Raw genomic sequence first — 17,442 nt, 5'->3', positions numbered from 1 at the left:
ACTACCGATTTCGAGAGCTGTTTCTTGTTCTTCACGCGAGGGATATGCAACGTTTTCTTAGTTCAGTCATGCCTTTCAGTCAACACGTCTGTCTAGTGATATATCTCAGACAGAGAAGCGCAGGCTTTAGTGCTGGGAGCCTTCGGCGACAGCACATATACCTGTGTTTATGACGCGTCACATCGGCGGTCATCGCTTCTTATGCTGGCATTGTCGATATGAAAAAAATGTTTTAATTAGGAACTCTAGTACGAAAGCTGAAATATAGAGTGATTGTTAGACTTCTTGATTCCTGAGCCTAGACGCGCCGATAGCGTGCAGACGGACTCGGCGGAAACGCTAGTCCTAAGCTTCGGTGGGGACCGATCTCGGCGCGGGTAGCTGGCGAAAGTTAAAATGTGTGTATTCGAGCCTCAGAACTTTTTTAGTACAATAAGGTAAGTGGAAGCGCACGAATGACCTCAGCTCTGTTATCGGTGCGATAATATCAGTCAGCGATAGGCTTCGAACTCGGGGTCCGTTCGCGCGCGCCTGAACGACTTCTGCATTTAATGTCCACTGCACAACACTGCGACAACGGCCACAATTCCCAGTCATATGTTACGTGCGAACTACTACAAGTGCGGCGTCCTCTCCGTTTGCGTGGTTTCGTTCAAGAATTTACCTATCTGCACAGTCAAAAGGGAAAATGCAAAAAAACGAAAGTGATCTTCAGTGTCAAATTGCATGAATAAACAGGGCAGCTCACGCACCTTTATTGCAAGCTGCGACACGAATTAGAGTTTTATCACCCCAATATATAGCGTTATTTAAAACGAGAGACCAGTATGAAGCGATGAAATTGCATAAAGCATTTATAATTCAGCAGCGCTCGTCCTTGCGTACTGGAACCAGCGCGGCACAAACACAACCAGCGCAGTTTCCAGTGCAAACCAGCGCGCTGCAGCGAGAACCAGCGCTTTTACAGCATTAACCAGTGCGCCCCAGCGTCATGACAGTGGAACCAGCGTCTTTTCCAGTGTGAGCCAGCTCTTTTCCAACGTTCTCACTGGTGTCCCAGTGAGTCCCAGCGAGCGCCAGCGTACCCAGTGCGATCCAGTGCCAAAAAACGCACTGGTTTCACACTGGAAGGCACTGGGAGACGCTGGTTTTCGCAATAGGGATACATATAAAAATCTTCATTGACACGCGAACGCGCATACACACGTAGACAAAAGCAAGTAAATACCAACGTACGGAATAGGCACCGCTGGTTTTCTAATCGAGTCAACGCGTGCTATGCTCTGCTTGGCTGTCCTGCGCTTAGCTTACCGTTCTCAAGCATCCCCGCAAATGCAGTGTACGTCAAGTATTCTGACATAAATATCTGAATATTTCCGAATAATAGCTGTCACATTCTTTAATGATGTGCTTGACAGCCGCGCAACTCTTTAATGTAAGCAAGTCTGAGTAGCTGTGTGCAAGGCCTTTGAGAATGTGGGCAGCCTTCTCTTCGTTCGATATCTGCTAATCTACGTTGCGGCTACCTTATAAAAGCAGAACGGCTACAAGGTTGACAATATGGAGGACACAGAAATCCTGCATGTAATACTTACTGTGGAATTATCTCAAATATGCGGTTTTCCTCCACGCACGTGAATGACCATGAGAGATCACTACTTTGACAACTGCAAGTACTGTATATGCCATATCCAAGATTGTACCTAGACCGGTTACAGCAAATGTAACGTGGTATTGTGAGCAGGTTCGGCCATAGCATGCTAATTGACGACGACACAGAGGCAGCTTTGAACAGTTTGTATGTCTTGCCTATTGCCTCAAGCTCTAAAACCAACCTATCCATGTATCCATGTTAATACTTTAGCACAGCTATATTTGCAGCTGCTGCGGTAGCCCGTGACTATGGATAGCGAAATTGCTATGGAAATAATCGGGGACACCTTAATGAACGTGCTAGGTCAAAATATAAAGTCGTCCAGGATTGCGTCTCTCATACAGGGTGTGCAAGGTTCACACGCTAAGAGTGCGTGCCGACTGGAGAAAAGCTGCCGCGTTATGCTTCAGCCCATTACCTAGCCAGTTGACTATGTAGCAATGGAAAAAAAGTGGCTGAACAGGCTCTAAAGAGCCAGGATTCAATCATCTATGGTTTGCCTCGTCGCGACTGAACACTCTTGGCTAGGCAAGTCATTTGTAGCCTATGTATACGAGCTGTTGCTCCTTGTCAAGAGCACTGATAACATAGGCGCAGCAAGCATTGTGGTAAATTTCCGTCCACAGGGATTGGTTTTGTTTCATTGACGGCATCACTACGTCACGGTGAGAAGTTTCAGAAATGTAAGGTCAGTACGCCAGGTGGTGGCATTCACGCTAACTTAATCCTGATGTCCAGAAGAGCTGGATTTACGGCACCATTTGTGCACCGGAGACAAGCATGATCGTGTAATGGTTTCTTTCATTTCCACAACTATACTGTTGTAAGGTGTGTGGCTAGTTAGGTTGCAAAGATATTGTTATGAGGAGTAAAAATATGGATTTACAATATATACAGTTACAAGGTTGTAGCTCAGTAGCCAGGGTAACACCATCTACAGATCCTTGAGACACTTCAACCTCCTCTTCCCAATCCAATCGTCCTTTTGTCATAGCGGCACCAACTCGTACGTGACATTAACGCCTGGAGGCAGAAGCATCGTCTCGATGCTTATTAGGGTGTCGAATCAGTGTTCGTGTTATAGGGCATTAGTTGCGAAACGTGCAGGATATCTGTTCTTGGTGGGGTAGAAGATGTCGAAGTCAGATGATATCTCATATGTGAGTCTGGTGACTTGGCGAAGAACTCGATATGGCCCGACGTATCGCGGCAGCAGTTTTTCGCAAACGCCGACGCGACGGGAGGGTAACCAATTCCGAACAAGTAGTCCGGGGCTGAAATGAGCGTCCCGAAGATGACTGTCGTCACGGTGCTTTTGAATAGTCTTAGACGACAGAAGACGGCAACGGGCAATGTGACGTGCTGTGGCCGCGGGAACCATAACGTTGTGAGCCCAGGACGTGGTAGTGCTGGCATTCGGAAGGGTGCAGCGAGTCAAGAGGCAGGAGTCCGTCACGGCCATATAGTATATAGAACGGAGAATAAGCACTAATATCGTGACGCGACAAACTGTACGCAAACGCTACGGCGGGTGAGGTGCAGCCGATTGTGATCATCAGACATGTACATGGAGGTCATTTCCGTGAGTGTACGTTTAAGACGCTCGGTAAGTCTGTTTGTCTGCGGGTGGTAAGTCGTCACGAACTTGTGGGACGGGGACAAAGAAAACAGCGGCCTCTGTCAGTGAGTAGCTGACGTGGGGCCCCATATTATAGGATCACTCCATGAGAGAAAATATCAGCCACATCAGTGGCGCAGCTCGTAGGGAGGACCCGCGTTAGGGCATAACGCGTGGTATACTCCGTCGCAACGGGCACCCACTTGTTGCCCACCCACTTGTTGCCCGTGGACCAACGGGAGAAAATGGAGGCCTCTTGCGACATTGCCAAAGTTCACAGGCAGCGACGTAGCTACGAACAGAGCGATATAGCCCAGGCCAGAAAAATCGCCTGCGCACACGGTCGTACGTACGCGAGATGCCCAAATGACCAGCGGTGGGCACATCGTGCAACTGAGAGAGAATTGTCGTGTGCAGATGTTGGGGAACGACGAGAAGCAGTACAGCATCATGTGGATTCATATTGCGTCAGCATAAGGTCCTGTCCTGGAGAACAAACATGAGGAGGGAAACGTCCTGTTGCTCCGAGGTAAGGAGTTCGATGAAGGAACGCGAATATGAGTCACAACGCTGCTTGTCGGCGATGCGGGAGAAGTCAAAGATCGAAAAAACGGAGATATCTGTATTGGTTTCCGTGCCATCGGGAGGGTTGATAGGATAGCGCGAAAGGCTGTTAGCGTCCTAATGTAGCCGCCCACATTTGTAGGACACGGAAAAGGTGTACTTTTTCAGGCGTAAAGCCCAGTGGCCAAAACGGCCTGTCGGGTCTCTGAATGAGGATTGCCAACATAAAACATTATCATCTGTCACGACGGTGAAACGTCGACCGAACAGGTAAGGGCGGAACTTAGCAATGGACCAAACAAGGGCCAAGTATTCACGTTCTGTTAAGGAGTAGTTGCACCCTGGGGCCCTATAAAGTAAAACTATTCCAATCTGTTTTTATTCCAATCTAGATATAAAAATAGATATATACATAGATATAGATATGAAATTGATATATACATATAATGAAATCATTAATGATACGCGTACGCGCATAGACACGGAGACAAAAGCAAGCAAATACCACCGTATGAAATGGCCATCGCTGGTTTTCTAGGCGACTCAACGTGCGTTATGCTTTGCTTGGTAGTCCTGCGCTTAGCATAGCGTTCTCAAGCCTCCACGCAAATGCAGTGTGCCTCAAGTGCTGTGACCTAATTAAAAGCCTGCATATTTCCGAATAAAAGCCGCCGTCCTCCGCGTTTTTCACACTTTTATGTGAATGTCACGTTCCTCGAACTAACAACTTTCCTTAATGATCGTATTGACAGCCGCGCAACTCTTGAATACAAGTGTGACCGCTGTGCCCAAGGCCTTTGAGAATGTGGGCAGCCTTCTTGTCGCTCGATATCTGCTAGTTTACGTTGCGGGTATATTATAAAAGCAGGAAAGCTACAAGAAAGACAATATCAAGCGCACAGAAATCCTGGATGTAAAACTTACTGCACAATAATCTCAAATATGCGGTCTTCCTCCACGCACGTAGACCTCCGTGATAGGGCACTAGTTTGACGACTAACTGCAAGTACTGTATATGTCATACCCAAGGTTGTACCTGCACAGGTGACTAAATGAGTCGTAATTCTGCGAGCAGCTACGGCCATAGCATAGTAATGAACGGCGACGCAGAGACAGTTTGCAAAATTCTTAGGTGTTGGCTTTTGCTTCAAGCTACAAAGCGAACTTATCCATCTGTCCATCTAAATACTTTAGCATATGTCGATTCAGCTGTTGCGGTAGTCCGTGACTGTGGGTAGCTAAATTTCTATGGAAATAATCAGAGGCACCTTCATGAAGCTGCTAGGTCAAAATCAGAAGCCGTTCAGGGTGGCGTCTCTCATAGATGGTGTGCTAAGTTCGCACGCTAAAAGTGCGTACCGAATGAAAAAAAAAAAAGCTGCCGCGCAATGCTGCCGACCATTACCTAGCTCGTTAACTACGTAGCATTGGAAAAAAAAAACGTGGCTGCCTTTTGAGAAAGCTCTGAACAGCCTGAACAGCCTGGACTACGGTGGCTGTGGAGCCGCTATAGACATCTTTCAGTGTTTTTACATACGGCTCATCCACACACTGATTCCGTAATGCCTCCACGACTGCTGAGGTTTCCAAGGCACAACAGTCCGCATAGCACAAATACCGTCGCCAGCGTAGCTGGCTTCCTCTTCTGTCGCCACGGAGGATACTTTCTTTTAAACCATTGCAGCGGTCGCCCACACTGCTGTCAACTGTTTTGGCTATGTAATTATTCACCTTTCTTTAGTTGCCTATCCCACTGCCATCACACTTTCGGACAGGAATACCCGGCGGCGTACATAGCACTAGCCCCTTCTGGCACTAAATCCTATTAAAGCGACACTCAAGGGAAAATTAGGTCAACGCGGATTGTTAAAATGCCATTCCATATACCTCGCTGCACATGTTTCCTGCAAGGAAAATTGTTAGTTTAAGAGAAAACCGCGTCGTAAGGGTCCGTATACCTTGAGCGCACTTCAAATTGCCCTTTCTTGAGCACGGGGAGTAGTGACGTTGCAGACTCTATCACCGCCCTTTACTGCTGTTTGTGGGTAAAACGACGGACGGCGATTGAGGAAACTGAGCTAGGACAGAGCGTTGGATTGGCCGCTGCGGCTGCTTTCGGTCAAACTGGCATGGACCGTTCGGGCACCGTGCAGCATCACATAGGAACGCACAATTTGTTTGCTACTTGCCGTTTGTGTGTTTTGCGAGGCAGCAAAACCAGCGCAGCAGTACGCGATAACGAAACTGCTGAAAGGCGAAAGCGTGGGCGGCGCAGAATCGAGCGAGAACGACACCGAAACCAAGAGTAACGTCAATGAGTTTTTTTCCCCTAAATATCAGACAGAACTGGACAAGTACCATTTTCTTTATTATATAACTATATCAATATATATTAATTAAAAGGAGCAGTGCCTTCGTCAATGGGCTAGTACTTGAAAGTCATGGGTGAGTCACAGATTGCGTCTGGCATTTACCTCAATTCCACAATAACTAAAGCTTACACGTTCTCGAGCATAATCTATCAGTTAGGTTGACTTCGTATTTGGCTTTAGTGTCTTTATATATACGCTGAAAGGGGAAGCTCGACTGAGGCCTGCCGCCTGTGGACGTATTGTTGGGCGGGATTACGGAGCGGCAACAATAAATTATTGATGTTTTTGTCAATTACATATAGCGTCCCGTTATAGGCATGTACGTATAGGGTATCCTAAATTCACCTCCGGTCTTTAAATGCTTTTCCTAACTTGAGATTCACCTAGTATAGCGAACACCGGTAAGACACTTGGTCAGATACTTAGGACCGCAAATCATCCTGGCATATTTGCTCTTTTATATTCTTTTGATACCTTTTCGAAAGGCCGAGAAGATATTTTATTTAACGTTACAAGTCCATATTTTCTAAGGCGGTACTTTCTATCTGATGACAAAAGCTGCCCTTCCAAACAGCCTTCGTTCTTAATTGGTTTGCAAGCGCTTGTTTAAATGACCAGGTTGTCGCTCATTTATTTGTTATGCAAGGTGATCTCAAGTCCCTTAAGCATCTCAAGTATACAAGTCATCTCAAGCATGCAAGGTCATCTCAAGTATTACATGAGCCAGGCACCTATGTGATCATTATGGACTACATCACCGTTTTGACCACACTCCTACGTTATAACTAGTACAATGCAAATACAAAAAAATAAGTCTCCGCACGTATATTGAGACATAAAAAAAACACGCTGATAGTAAAAGTGAGCTGCGTAGCCCTGTAATACATCTTCCCAATTTCGCAGTCATATTCCGGCCACCCCGTCATGCTTCACGGAGGTCACGCACCCGGCAGCGCTAAAGTAGCGTGCCACAGCGGTTTACGCGATGCAAGCGTTATTGACTCTCTACATCGAGCGCTAAACATTCCCTTAGTGGCTAGCCCGAACGGACGCATGCACATAATACAGCATGGAACTACAGCGTATAACATCAATACAAGAACATTACATGATCGATTAAGTCGCTCCTCAAACACGTACATTGCAAAGTGCGGTGTTAATTCACTTGGATAAAGCCGTACAGTGTGCTATGTTACAAAGTAAGAAAAATTGATATAGGCTCTTAATGTCTGACCGCCGCCAAATATTTGCACCAGCTTTAATTATTAACACAAAATTTCGGGCAAACGTTATAGCACGGTGAGTCGGGGGTCTTTCTGCTACATTCATCTTGAAAATGCTGAAACAGAACCAAGGCTTTGGTTTATATAATTTGGATATTAAAAGTAGACTCAAAGACGTCCTTGGGTATTTAGAGGGGATCTTCTGTTTGTGTGCGCAGTCGATTTGTAATGCAGGGAAAACAGTAGGAACGACTAAGGCATATGGCATTGCGAGTATGTGCAGTTGCTGTCCTTGTACCATTCAGGAAACAGGTAGCTGGTCAGCATATAACCTAATACAGATAAGCCTGTCCGTATCAAATAACTGAGGAAACTTGAGAGATGTACAGTATCTTTGCACATCACTTCAGACCATTCCAATGAACATACGTGAAAGTAGAAACGGGAAATGTGACTGTCCATGAGTAGAAACTTGCAGTGCCTAGTGCAGATATGAGTTGACACTCCGTTACTATCTCTGTTACTCACCAGGTGTTTCTGGCGATGAATTTCACCACCGTGGTCACATACTGCTCCGCAGTTCTTCTGACCGAGGTGCATTTGCTAACCGCGGCAAGCTGTTTGTACAGGTAAGGTCAAGAAAATTATGATATAGCGAAGGGTGGGACAAATAGGTAGACGCACGAACGACAAGGCACTGCCTTTCAACTAAAGTTCAATTCGTGCTCCGCACGGAATATAAATGCAATAAAGGGCAAGGAAATAATGACGTCCTTCACACGGTATAATTTTGAATTGTACCAACTAGTGCGCGTCAACGGTATAATTAAGGACAACGAATAAAAGGTACTTACTGACATTGTGGCCCTCTGTATACAGCTACATCTTTGCGGCCCCATGTCGGCTGCTCTGTAGAATGCCTACTTAGATATCGCGTTCTGTTTAAGAGCATTAGAGAAGATTTTCAATGAGTAGCATGAAGGTCATATTCCAATGAAAGCAGAACGCCAGTACGCTCGCCCACCGAGCTTTGGAGGATGTTATTGAGGATTATGTGCTAAAACCTTATCCTGATACCTCATCCATAGCCTCTCTTGTTAGACCTGTGATACTTAAAGGCGTTATTATCAATCAATCCATCAATTAATCAATCAACCAAACAACCAACGAATCAAGCAATATTTACTTGACCAGAATGAAAGAGCAATAAAGAAGAGGCAATCCAGGTAAGAACACAATGAAGAGCGCGAAAAAAAAATTTGAACATTTACCTCCGGGACGTCTGTTAGGTTCTGGAAAAATATTTTACATGAATTTATTATTTTGAAACCTATCTTGCATTATATATACGCCACTAATGTTAAGCAGTGAAATGTACTGTCCGGCAACCATCCGTTAGAAGTTGTCTACTTTTGTTTCTTCAAGTTTATGATTTCAAAAGGGGTTTCAGGGTGTACGTAAGCGTTCTTATGTCTGCTTTACTGTGTAAAGTGTGCTTTATTTTACATTATTTCATACCGAAGGCAACGCTTCACATGTAGATACGTATTAAATCTTATTGCGGTATACTGCAATAACCATGAAATGACAATTCATGAGAAATCACCGTTGTAATCGTAGCAGCGCGACTATCGCTTTCGGAGCCAGTGAAGAAGACGACTCACGTGTAGGTAGCGCGACGAAAATGATGTCTGCATCTTTCTGGGTGAGACAAAACGAACTGTAATTTGGAATTTTTCAACATACTTATAATGTTCACAAAATTCACAAAAATATCTACATAATTGAATATTCATACCTCTAACAGTCGACGCTCTAAATCCCTATTGGAAGAAACTTATTTCACCCTAATTTATTCAGAAAAAGATGCTAACAGTTCCTTCACCGTCCAATTCATGGCCGATCCCCCGGGTGCGTTGCGGCATTTCACTAGGGAACAATAACGAGAACAAGAACACGCTGGCGCCTCTCGACCTGAGCGGCCACGGTATTCGGAGGATACAGAGGTCCAGGGGCATCGTGGCTGGCCGGCCTAAATAGGCCGTGGCTACGGCGGCTGCCTCTTCGCCCCACCTCCGAGAAATTGGCGACAAAGACGAGCGAGCCCAGGCATGCCAGCGCCAACGCACCGACTCTACCAAGACAGGACTGACGTGGCTTCACGCGGTCCGGCAGATGTCGCGCGCTTGTAAGGTGTCTGGGAATGATACGTCGTCGTGCCGGACATTGGTTCATCAAGCTAGACAGCCGTTCCCTTCGCAACAAAGTACCAGGCTCCTGCGGCGTTCTAAGCTGCGGCTACTACCCCCCGGCCCCGACTTCTACGAGGACTTTCGTGCAGCCGTCTTTGCTCACTACGCCACCTCGAGTGCTCAGTCACAGCAGCTCTTGTCAATTGAATGGTCGCGTCATTCCGCGTCTTATTTTTTATTTATTTATTTATTTATTTATTAACACTGCAGGCCAACATACTGGCCCATGCAGGAAGGGTAATACAGTTGACAAGGTAATAACAATGCAACAAAGATAATAAAAAATGTATATATAAACAGTGCATGAAAATGATGCAGCCCATAGTGCGTTACAAGAATCACAATGCTTCCCTTAGCACAGTAACTACAACAAAAAAGATAGCACATTTGAATTTATATGTGGATAAAAATGCTGTGCCAAACAACAATCGGGCACTAAACATAACTAAATACAGGAAATGCCACATAAGGAAACGAGAAAAATAGTGAAGAATACTGTTTATGGTTGTGTTATTTTATGTGAAAAATGGTTTTCCAACGCATTTTGAAGTTCCCCGACTGAAGTACATCAAGAGGGAGAGAATTCCATTCGTTTATAGTACGCGGATAAAAACTATTCATGTGAGGTTTTGTTTTAGCAAATAATGACGTAAGGGAAACGTTGTGTCTATGTCTTGTTTTTCGTGCATTAATAGGCGTTACATATTGAGGCATTTGAAACCCGATTTTTCCATTTATGATGTTATGTAAAAACTGGAGACGACTAACTTTACGCCTGTGTTCTAGTGAAGTGATTTTATTCCTAGGCATTAGTAAGGACGGGGAATCCTCTCTTTTATATTTCCCAAAGATAACTCTAACGGCCTTCGTTTGTACACGTTCCAAATTCATGATGTCCTTTTTGGTATGATGATCCCATACAACCGCTGCGCATTCAAGTTTCGATCGCACGAATGTGTTATATGCTAAAATTCTTGTGTTTACCGGTGCCTTTTTAAGTTTCCTTTTCAAGAATCATAATTTGCGCAAAGCTGCTGAACATGTGGGGTAAATATGGTCTGACCAGGAGAATCTGTTAGTGAGTGGGACACCTAAGTATTTGTATTGTTCAACGTCAGTTATTTTTGTGTCGTTTATAACATAAGAAAATACACTAGGTTCCTTTTTTCTTGTTACTCGCAGCAAGACTGTTTTATGTACATTTAATTTCGTGCTCAAAATATTACACCAATCGGAAATTGCAATAACCTACTTCTGTAAGCATGCGTGATCGTTTCGTGAAGCAATGTTTTGAAATATGACACCGTCATCCGCAAATAAATTAACATGCACATCATCGGGGATTTCGTCTATTATATCATCAATATAGATCAAAAATAAAAGCGGCCCTGATACGCTGCCTTGCGGTACGCCCGAAGTTACCTGACGGACAATTGAGGAACATTTATTAATTTCTACGAACTGCTGCCTGTGCCGGAGATAGGCTTGGATCCATGATGTAATTTTTGATGGAAGACCAATACACTCGAGTTTGTAGATTAATTTTCCGTGGGATACCTTATTGAACGCTTTGCTAAAATCTAAAAAGAGCATGTCAACATGTCTGGACGAGTCAAGTACTTCAGAGATTTCATGAACGACTGACACAAGCTGAGTTGAAGTCGACAATCCCTTTCTGAACCCTTGCTGTAGTGGGGATAAGACATTGTGATCTGTCTAATACTGACGAATAAAGTCTGCGACAATGTGCTCTAATAATTTGCCGCATGTGCTTGTAATAGGAACAGGGCGATAATTTGACATGGTGAGGTGATCGCCTTTTTTATGAATTGGGACAACTCTTGCCTTACGCCAATCTGATGGTATCTCTGCTAAATGTAAGGATAATTTGAAAAAATCTGTTAAGAATAGACATATCTGTTCCGCATACCATTGTAAAAACGCATTCGGAAGCTTGTCAATGCCTGCAGATTTCCTAACGTTGATGTTAAGGAGCATTTCCAAGACACCTTCTCAGGAAATCGTTATATCACGTAAACCACACCTATTTGTATTGGCCCGTTCGAAATCATCTAGGTCAGAGAATACACTACCGAAGTAATCATTAAAATGGTCTGCAATTATGTGGGCGTCTTCAATAATTTTACCATTAATGTTTATTTTATATTCTGCCTCTTTTCATCGACTTAAATAGCGCGTCTTGCCGTCGTACATCACCTGCGTCCACCCGTGGCGATCATTAGCACGCGCAAGCAACAACATCAAACATCTACTCCTAACTTGAGTCTCCTCCCCATCTCAAAGGCAGCTGCGCGATGAATATTTCCAAGGAATTCACTGGGCTAAACGCAAGCGCTTTCGGATACTCTACGGTCTGCTGCTCTCCTTCCTTGACGTTTCCGCAAGCTATCCGCTATCCGCTCGGAGGCAACTCCCTCATCACCTATTCAGAGGAAGACGTCGGAAGACGGCTAAAATACATGCTGCCGGCGGAGCGCTGCCGATGAGATAAACAACGCGCTGCCGTTTCATCGTATCCAGTGCCGATGCAGCCGACCTTGTTCACCTAACGCACACTTGAGAGCAGCACAATACCCCTGCGCCAACGCTCCGTCACGCGGCTTTTTTCATATTTCGCGGGCTTTCTTTGCAACCCGGAAAAAAGCACTACGTGAGACGTATCGTAAAGGAAACAACTCGATCGATGGTTTCTGAAGGTGGTGTAAAAGCTGCGTATCAGTGCTTGGGGTCCTCAGCCAATAATGAAAAAGTTGGGCGATTAAAATTAATCAGTGAGTAACGGTGAAAACAAAAAAAAAAATATGTCTGAGTTACTATAGGGTAATGCGAATAGTATGCGTTTAATTAAGTTCGCTTCCACGTGCCTTTCATTTTTAAATCCTTGGCTCAAGTTACGTGGGATACCCTGTATATATATTGGGCGGTTTTAGGTTCCAAAACCTACGCTTTGGTTATGAGGCACGACGTAGTGGGGACGCCGAATGAATTTTGGCCACCTCGGTTTCATTAATGGTCATGCCCGGTACACGTATGTTTGTGTATTTCACATGCATCAAAATGCGGTCGCCACGATTTGATCGCGTTGCGCACGGGCGCCACCACGGCAGGCCTATCTCAGAGAGCACTACATTACGTGGCCCCCCAAGAGAGACTGTTGGTGAAATAAACTGGCACAGCACCATGGAAGACATAATAAGTTAACAATTGTAATTATCAGCTGTCAATGCTACAGCGAAGCACTGAAGAAATAATTTTCCTGCCTATGTTTGGAACCGTTATCCATGCAGTCCATACTGCTCTTACGATTGGCGGAACCAAAAACCCCTTCCTCAGATTTCTTTAGAGACGTAGGCTCACTGATTGCGCGTAAATGTCGGGTGCTGCGAACTTCATTTTGTAGTTGACAGACCTGCAGCGGGCAACTTCAAAATGTTGTATTTTGCCTTGGCGAGCATATTTTCTTTTACCACGCTCTTCTCTCGCCATGTAATTTTTGTCAACCATAGACTACATTCATATAAAAAGGTATTGGGCAGAGAATGCTCGGTCATTCCTTGCCAGTCGTATGAAAGACTACGGAAGTTGAACGAGCTCCGCAATGCCAGGGACCTTCGCAACAAAAGTGTTCATACGTTCAGTGCCTTCTGTGCCGCCAGAAGTAAATTGTTATGCCTGCTGTGTAACAGAAACTTCAGCAACAACTGGAGTCTACCAGGCACTCTCACATGGCGCAGGAACGGCACGTACCCTGTGTGGACTAAGGCTTATTACATGAGCACAGAAAGGCTCAAGGGCGACTTCCTCTACGTGGACCAGGTGCGACTACACACCGACTACAATGCCACCAATCACCGGAATAACATCGCCCTTCTAACGGTGAGCTTGGACCATACAAAGTGCATTTCCTTCTGTATTAGTAAACGATCATGATAGAAAAAGTGCTACTAAAATGGAGACTTAGCAAGAACTATATTACATTCTATATTAGACTCGCCCGTGATATAGTTCGTGCCCGTGAGTGCCGTGGCCCAGTATTCCCACTTACGCTGGCACAAAGAAAGTTTCAACATTTCATCTGAGCACGCCGACAGTTACTCCACTTTATTAGCACTTCATTACAAACTTGCCAATATGTATTGCCGCTAGCGCCTGCGCCATACACAGTTTGAACAATTTCAGTACACTCGTAATGAGAGTGATTTTCTTCGCAGCATCGACAAGGATTTGTACTGCAATCATCAGAAAAGTTAGAAGTGCGCCTATATTCGTCGGGCTTGAAATATTCAAGTGATCTAAGCAGGTATAAAATAAGAACTGCATCGACAACGCGAAATAGCATAATTGTGAGGATGCTAACACTCGTATCAACTTTGCTATTGCACAAGATCACGAGAAATGTTTTTTCCATCATCACTGTAGTGAAGCTGCAAATTCAAGAAGCAGCTCATAGGATGAACCGACCAGAAAGCTCAACACGGCTTCGCAACGGGTTGTTGCTTGCGAAAGATCATTCGGCGGCCATCAGTGTGGAGCCTCCCGCCGCAATCTACTACTTTTGTCCAATATATGTTATGCGTTATTCTTCGCAGCAGGTGGGAATTTATCAAGCACTACTTCATAAATGGCATTTAGTCGAAAATACGCACGGCTTTGCAGCAATAAAAATAGGCTGCTTTGTCCGAAGGGCGAAGCACTGTCAATGACTGCAGGGTGTGGCATTGCACCTACATACGGAGGCGTGCGAAAATTACCGCCACCCTTGAAAGATCTAACACGCCGCATAGGACATATAATTGCGCCGCAATCCCACAGGTGAATATTCGAATGGCTGCCATTGAGTGTTTTTAAGCAGACGCTCTTTCAACGCCATCGCCAAGGTCCCCTTCAGTTACGGCCCTAGCAGGAGGGTGATACTTTGGCAAAATGGCGGCACACACGATTGTTTCCGTTGTCATGGCAACAGAAACAGCAGCTGCGCGGCGCCTCCTGACCCTAGTGTGCTTTGTTTCTTTTTGCTTTTTGTCTTTGTTATGACGACCCACTGCCTTTGCACTTTCCTCATGTCCCGCGCACTTTCACTTTTGCTTTCGTTTTTCCTGTCTGTGGTGCGTATTTCTTTATCGCGTGCGCGCGCTACCCCAGGCATTGTTTGTGAATTGGCGCGTGGTGCGCCATGGGCTCTTTATGCGTTAGCGCGCACGCAGCCTTGTCCATACTTTGAGTATGCGAGCATATGCCAGAACATATATATATATTTCACTTCCAACACAACAGATCTTTCGCCTCGTTTTACTGACTTTCGTTTCGGGAAACAAATATTTTCGCGTGACTTAGTATGAAACACGCTCAGAAAATGAACAAAAGTGAAAAATCCATTCCATGTACAGGACTACTAAACAACAGACAGTGAAATAACAAAATAAATATAAAACTCAAGAAAACGTGAAGGCCGTTTCACGTACACAAATATAAAAGATTTTTATATAATGCCCTAAAGACGAAAGTATAGAAGAGCTTCTGATATGCGCACGGAGAGCTTCTCATATACTCACTGCGTTATTGAACAAAACTGGACGACGTATATCACATAATCATGACAACTAAAAGGGAAAATTCACTGCTGATGGCAAAAACAATGACACGCAAGAAACCTAAAAATATAATAAAACGCTAAGGTTTTATTGACAGCCATACCAAAAAAAAATAATAACCTAATTATAAACCTGCACAAAAGCACATGAAATGCGTGAAATGTTTGTTGCTACTGAACAAAATGAAAACACATGGCAGAACAAAAAGAAAGAGAACATTGAACTAAAAACGGAAATACACATTATCACATTATTTTGCACTTTGCCACAACTTGAGTAACGGTGGAAAGGCGGAGCAGAAGGTAGTCAACTTTTGTAGCAGCACATAGAAAACATTCGCAGAAAGGCCTATTCCTCAATGAAAGACCAGGGGAAATAAGCGAACAACGCGAATTTTCTTTCACCACGAATGCGATGCTTAGCAGTATATATATATATATATATATATATATATATATATATTTATATATATATATCAGAACGTTTATTTAGAAGAAAAAAAATGCAGAAAGCGAGTGGGTGGAGCCTCTAGTCCAGGGCCCCACTGGCTTGAGCGGTCCGCAGTTTGCGATTATGTCGCTGTTTTTTCCATCGTTTAGTTAGCCCCCTTCTGGCTCCCCACATATGTAGCAGATGGTTGTCAAATACCGGTGTTTCTGCTGTGAGCGCTAGCCGCTTAGATGTTGCTTTATGAGGGTCTCGTATGTGTGTTGCCCAATCTTCAGCGTTCTCAGGTGATATCTCCGGCATGGGGATTTTGCGATAATTTACCCAATTCGTGATGACCACCTGGCCACAGGGTCGCCGAATTTTCGGGGAGCCTACCGACACACTGATAATGAAATGGTCACTGCCTAGATTCTCTCCTAGATTGGTCCAGAACACCTCGTTGACATTATTTGTGAATGTGAGATCTGGAAAGGTGTCTGCACTGACGCTGTCACCTAATCTTGTCGGGTTTTGAGGGAGAATGATGAGTTGGAGATCATATGCTTCGGTCGCTCGCTCGAGCTCCCGGCCTTTGGGGGTGTCTGTTCGGTAACCCCAGCTGGTGTGAGGAGCATTGAAGTTCCCTTAGCAGTAAGATTACGTCACTTAAGGCACTGGCTCATACCTGCTCGGCACTCCTGGGTGTTATAAACACGAACTGCAAAAATCTTAATATAGGACACTTGCAATGTTCATGCTTTCCAAAGAAAAGAAAAGTGTAGCATGCCTGCACACGAAAATCCATCGGCTTTTCCATGGGCAATTACTGAGATAATACATAAACACGAACAGCAATTTTTCAGCTGTTAGTACGTTTGTAGAACGGTGACAAACAGAAAAAGCACTGAGGGCGGAATGGACAGCTGGGCGAGAAGTTGCAGATTGAGACTTGGCACAGAAAAAACACAAGTCATAGACTAGGTGACAATGAGGAGGAACATCTTTTTGTCAGCTTTCTCTACCGGTAAGAGGGACGTGTAGCACAAGCAAGGCGCAACGACGTCCGGAGACACGTGGAGCACACACGTGGACAGGGCCGTGTTCGTGTACATGCGTCTTCTTATGTCTTTGGCTCTGCGCGCTGACGTGTTGTCTTTAGGCGCTCGGAAGAACCTTGTAGGGCTGGTTTTTGACGTATTCGCGCACCACTGCACGATGCACGAACGGTGCGAGTCGTGAAACGGGTGAAACACCACGGAGCACAAGCGCACAGCTATGGAAGACAAGGAAACTGATGAAACTGCCCACGCTGGTCAAAGCACAGCGGCGCACGCTTCCCGATAACAGTGGATAATGAAACTTCACGCAGCGTGCTAAGCTGGCGCCGGGCCGGCAGGCGTGTGCGGAGACAGTCGAAAGTGAGGGAGTTGCGAGGGAGGGCAAGGAGAGAGGAGAGAGGAGGGACGAAAGCGCGCGCGCCGATTCAGGAGGCCGTGCAACGGTAGCGGATTTGCTTTCCCGCCCTCCTGATGGATGGCGCCAATTACCTCTGCCACATAAAGCCCCTTCAACTTCGTAAAGTAGTGACACTCTCCTCCTCTGCCTTCACTCCTCCTCGTTTCTCCCCTCTTTCACGCTCCCTCCTCGTCCGTGAAGCCGCCTACACTGTTCGAGCGTAGTGACGGCGCCAACATGAGCGCCTCGCCACTCCGTAGACG

At 45.2% G+C, this 17,442-nt stretch overlaps 1 protein-coding gene across 4 annotated transcripts in view; it reads left to right on the top strand.

Moving 5' to 3' along the window:
* Window positions 1-17,442, top strand: part of LOC126544118 (transmembrane protease serine 11D-like) — a 174,949-nt gene that overhangs the window by 136,633 nt on the left and 20,874 nt on the right. For all 4 annotated transcript variants that reach the window (XM_055062462.2, XM_055062461.2, XM_055062460.2 and 1 more), the window contains 2 exons: window positions 7,963-8,060; window positions 13,439-13,580. In XM_055062462.2, coding sequence (XP_054918437.1) covers window positions 7,963-8,060; window positions 13,439-13,580 — 240 coding nt within the window. The remainder of the gene's footprint in view (window positions 1-7,962; window positions 8,061-13,438; window positions 13,581-17,442) is intronic.

This window comes from Dermacentor andersoni, chromosome 10, assembly GCF_023375885.2.
Source record: "Dermacentor andersoni chromosome 10, qqDerAnde1_hic_scaffold, whole genome shotgun sequence".
NCBI classification, from domain to species: domain Eukaryota; kingdom Metazoa; phylum Arthropoda; class Arachnida; order Ixodida; family Ixodidae; genus Dermacentor; species Dermacentor andersoni.
This window is presented reverse-complemented; position numbering and strand designations above follow the sequence as displayed.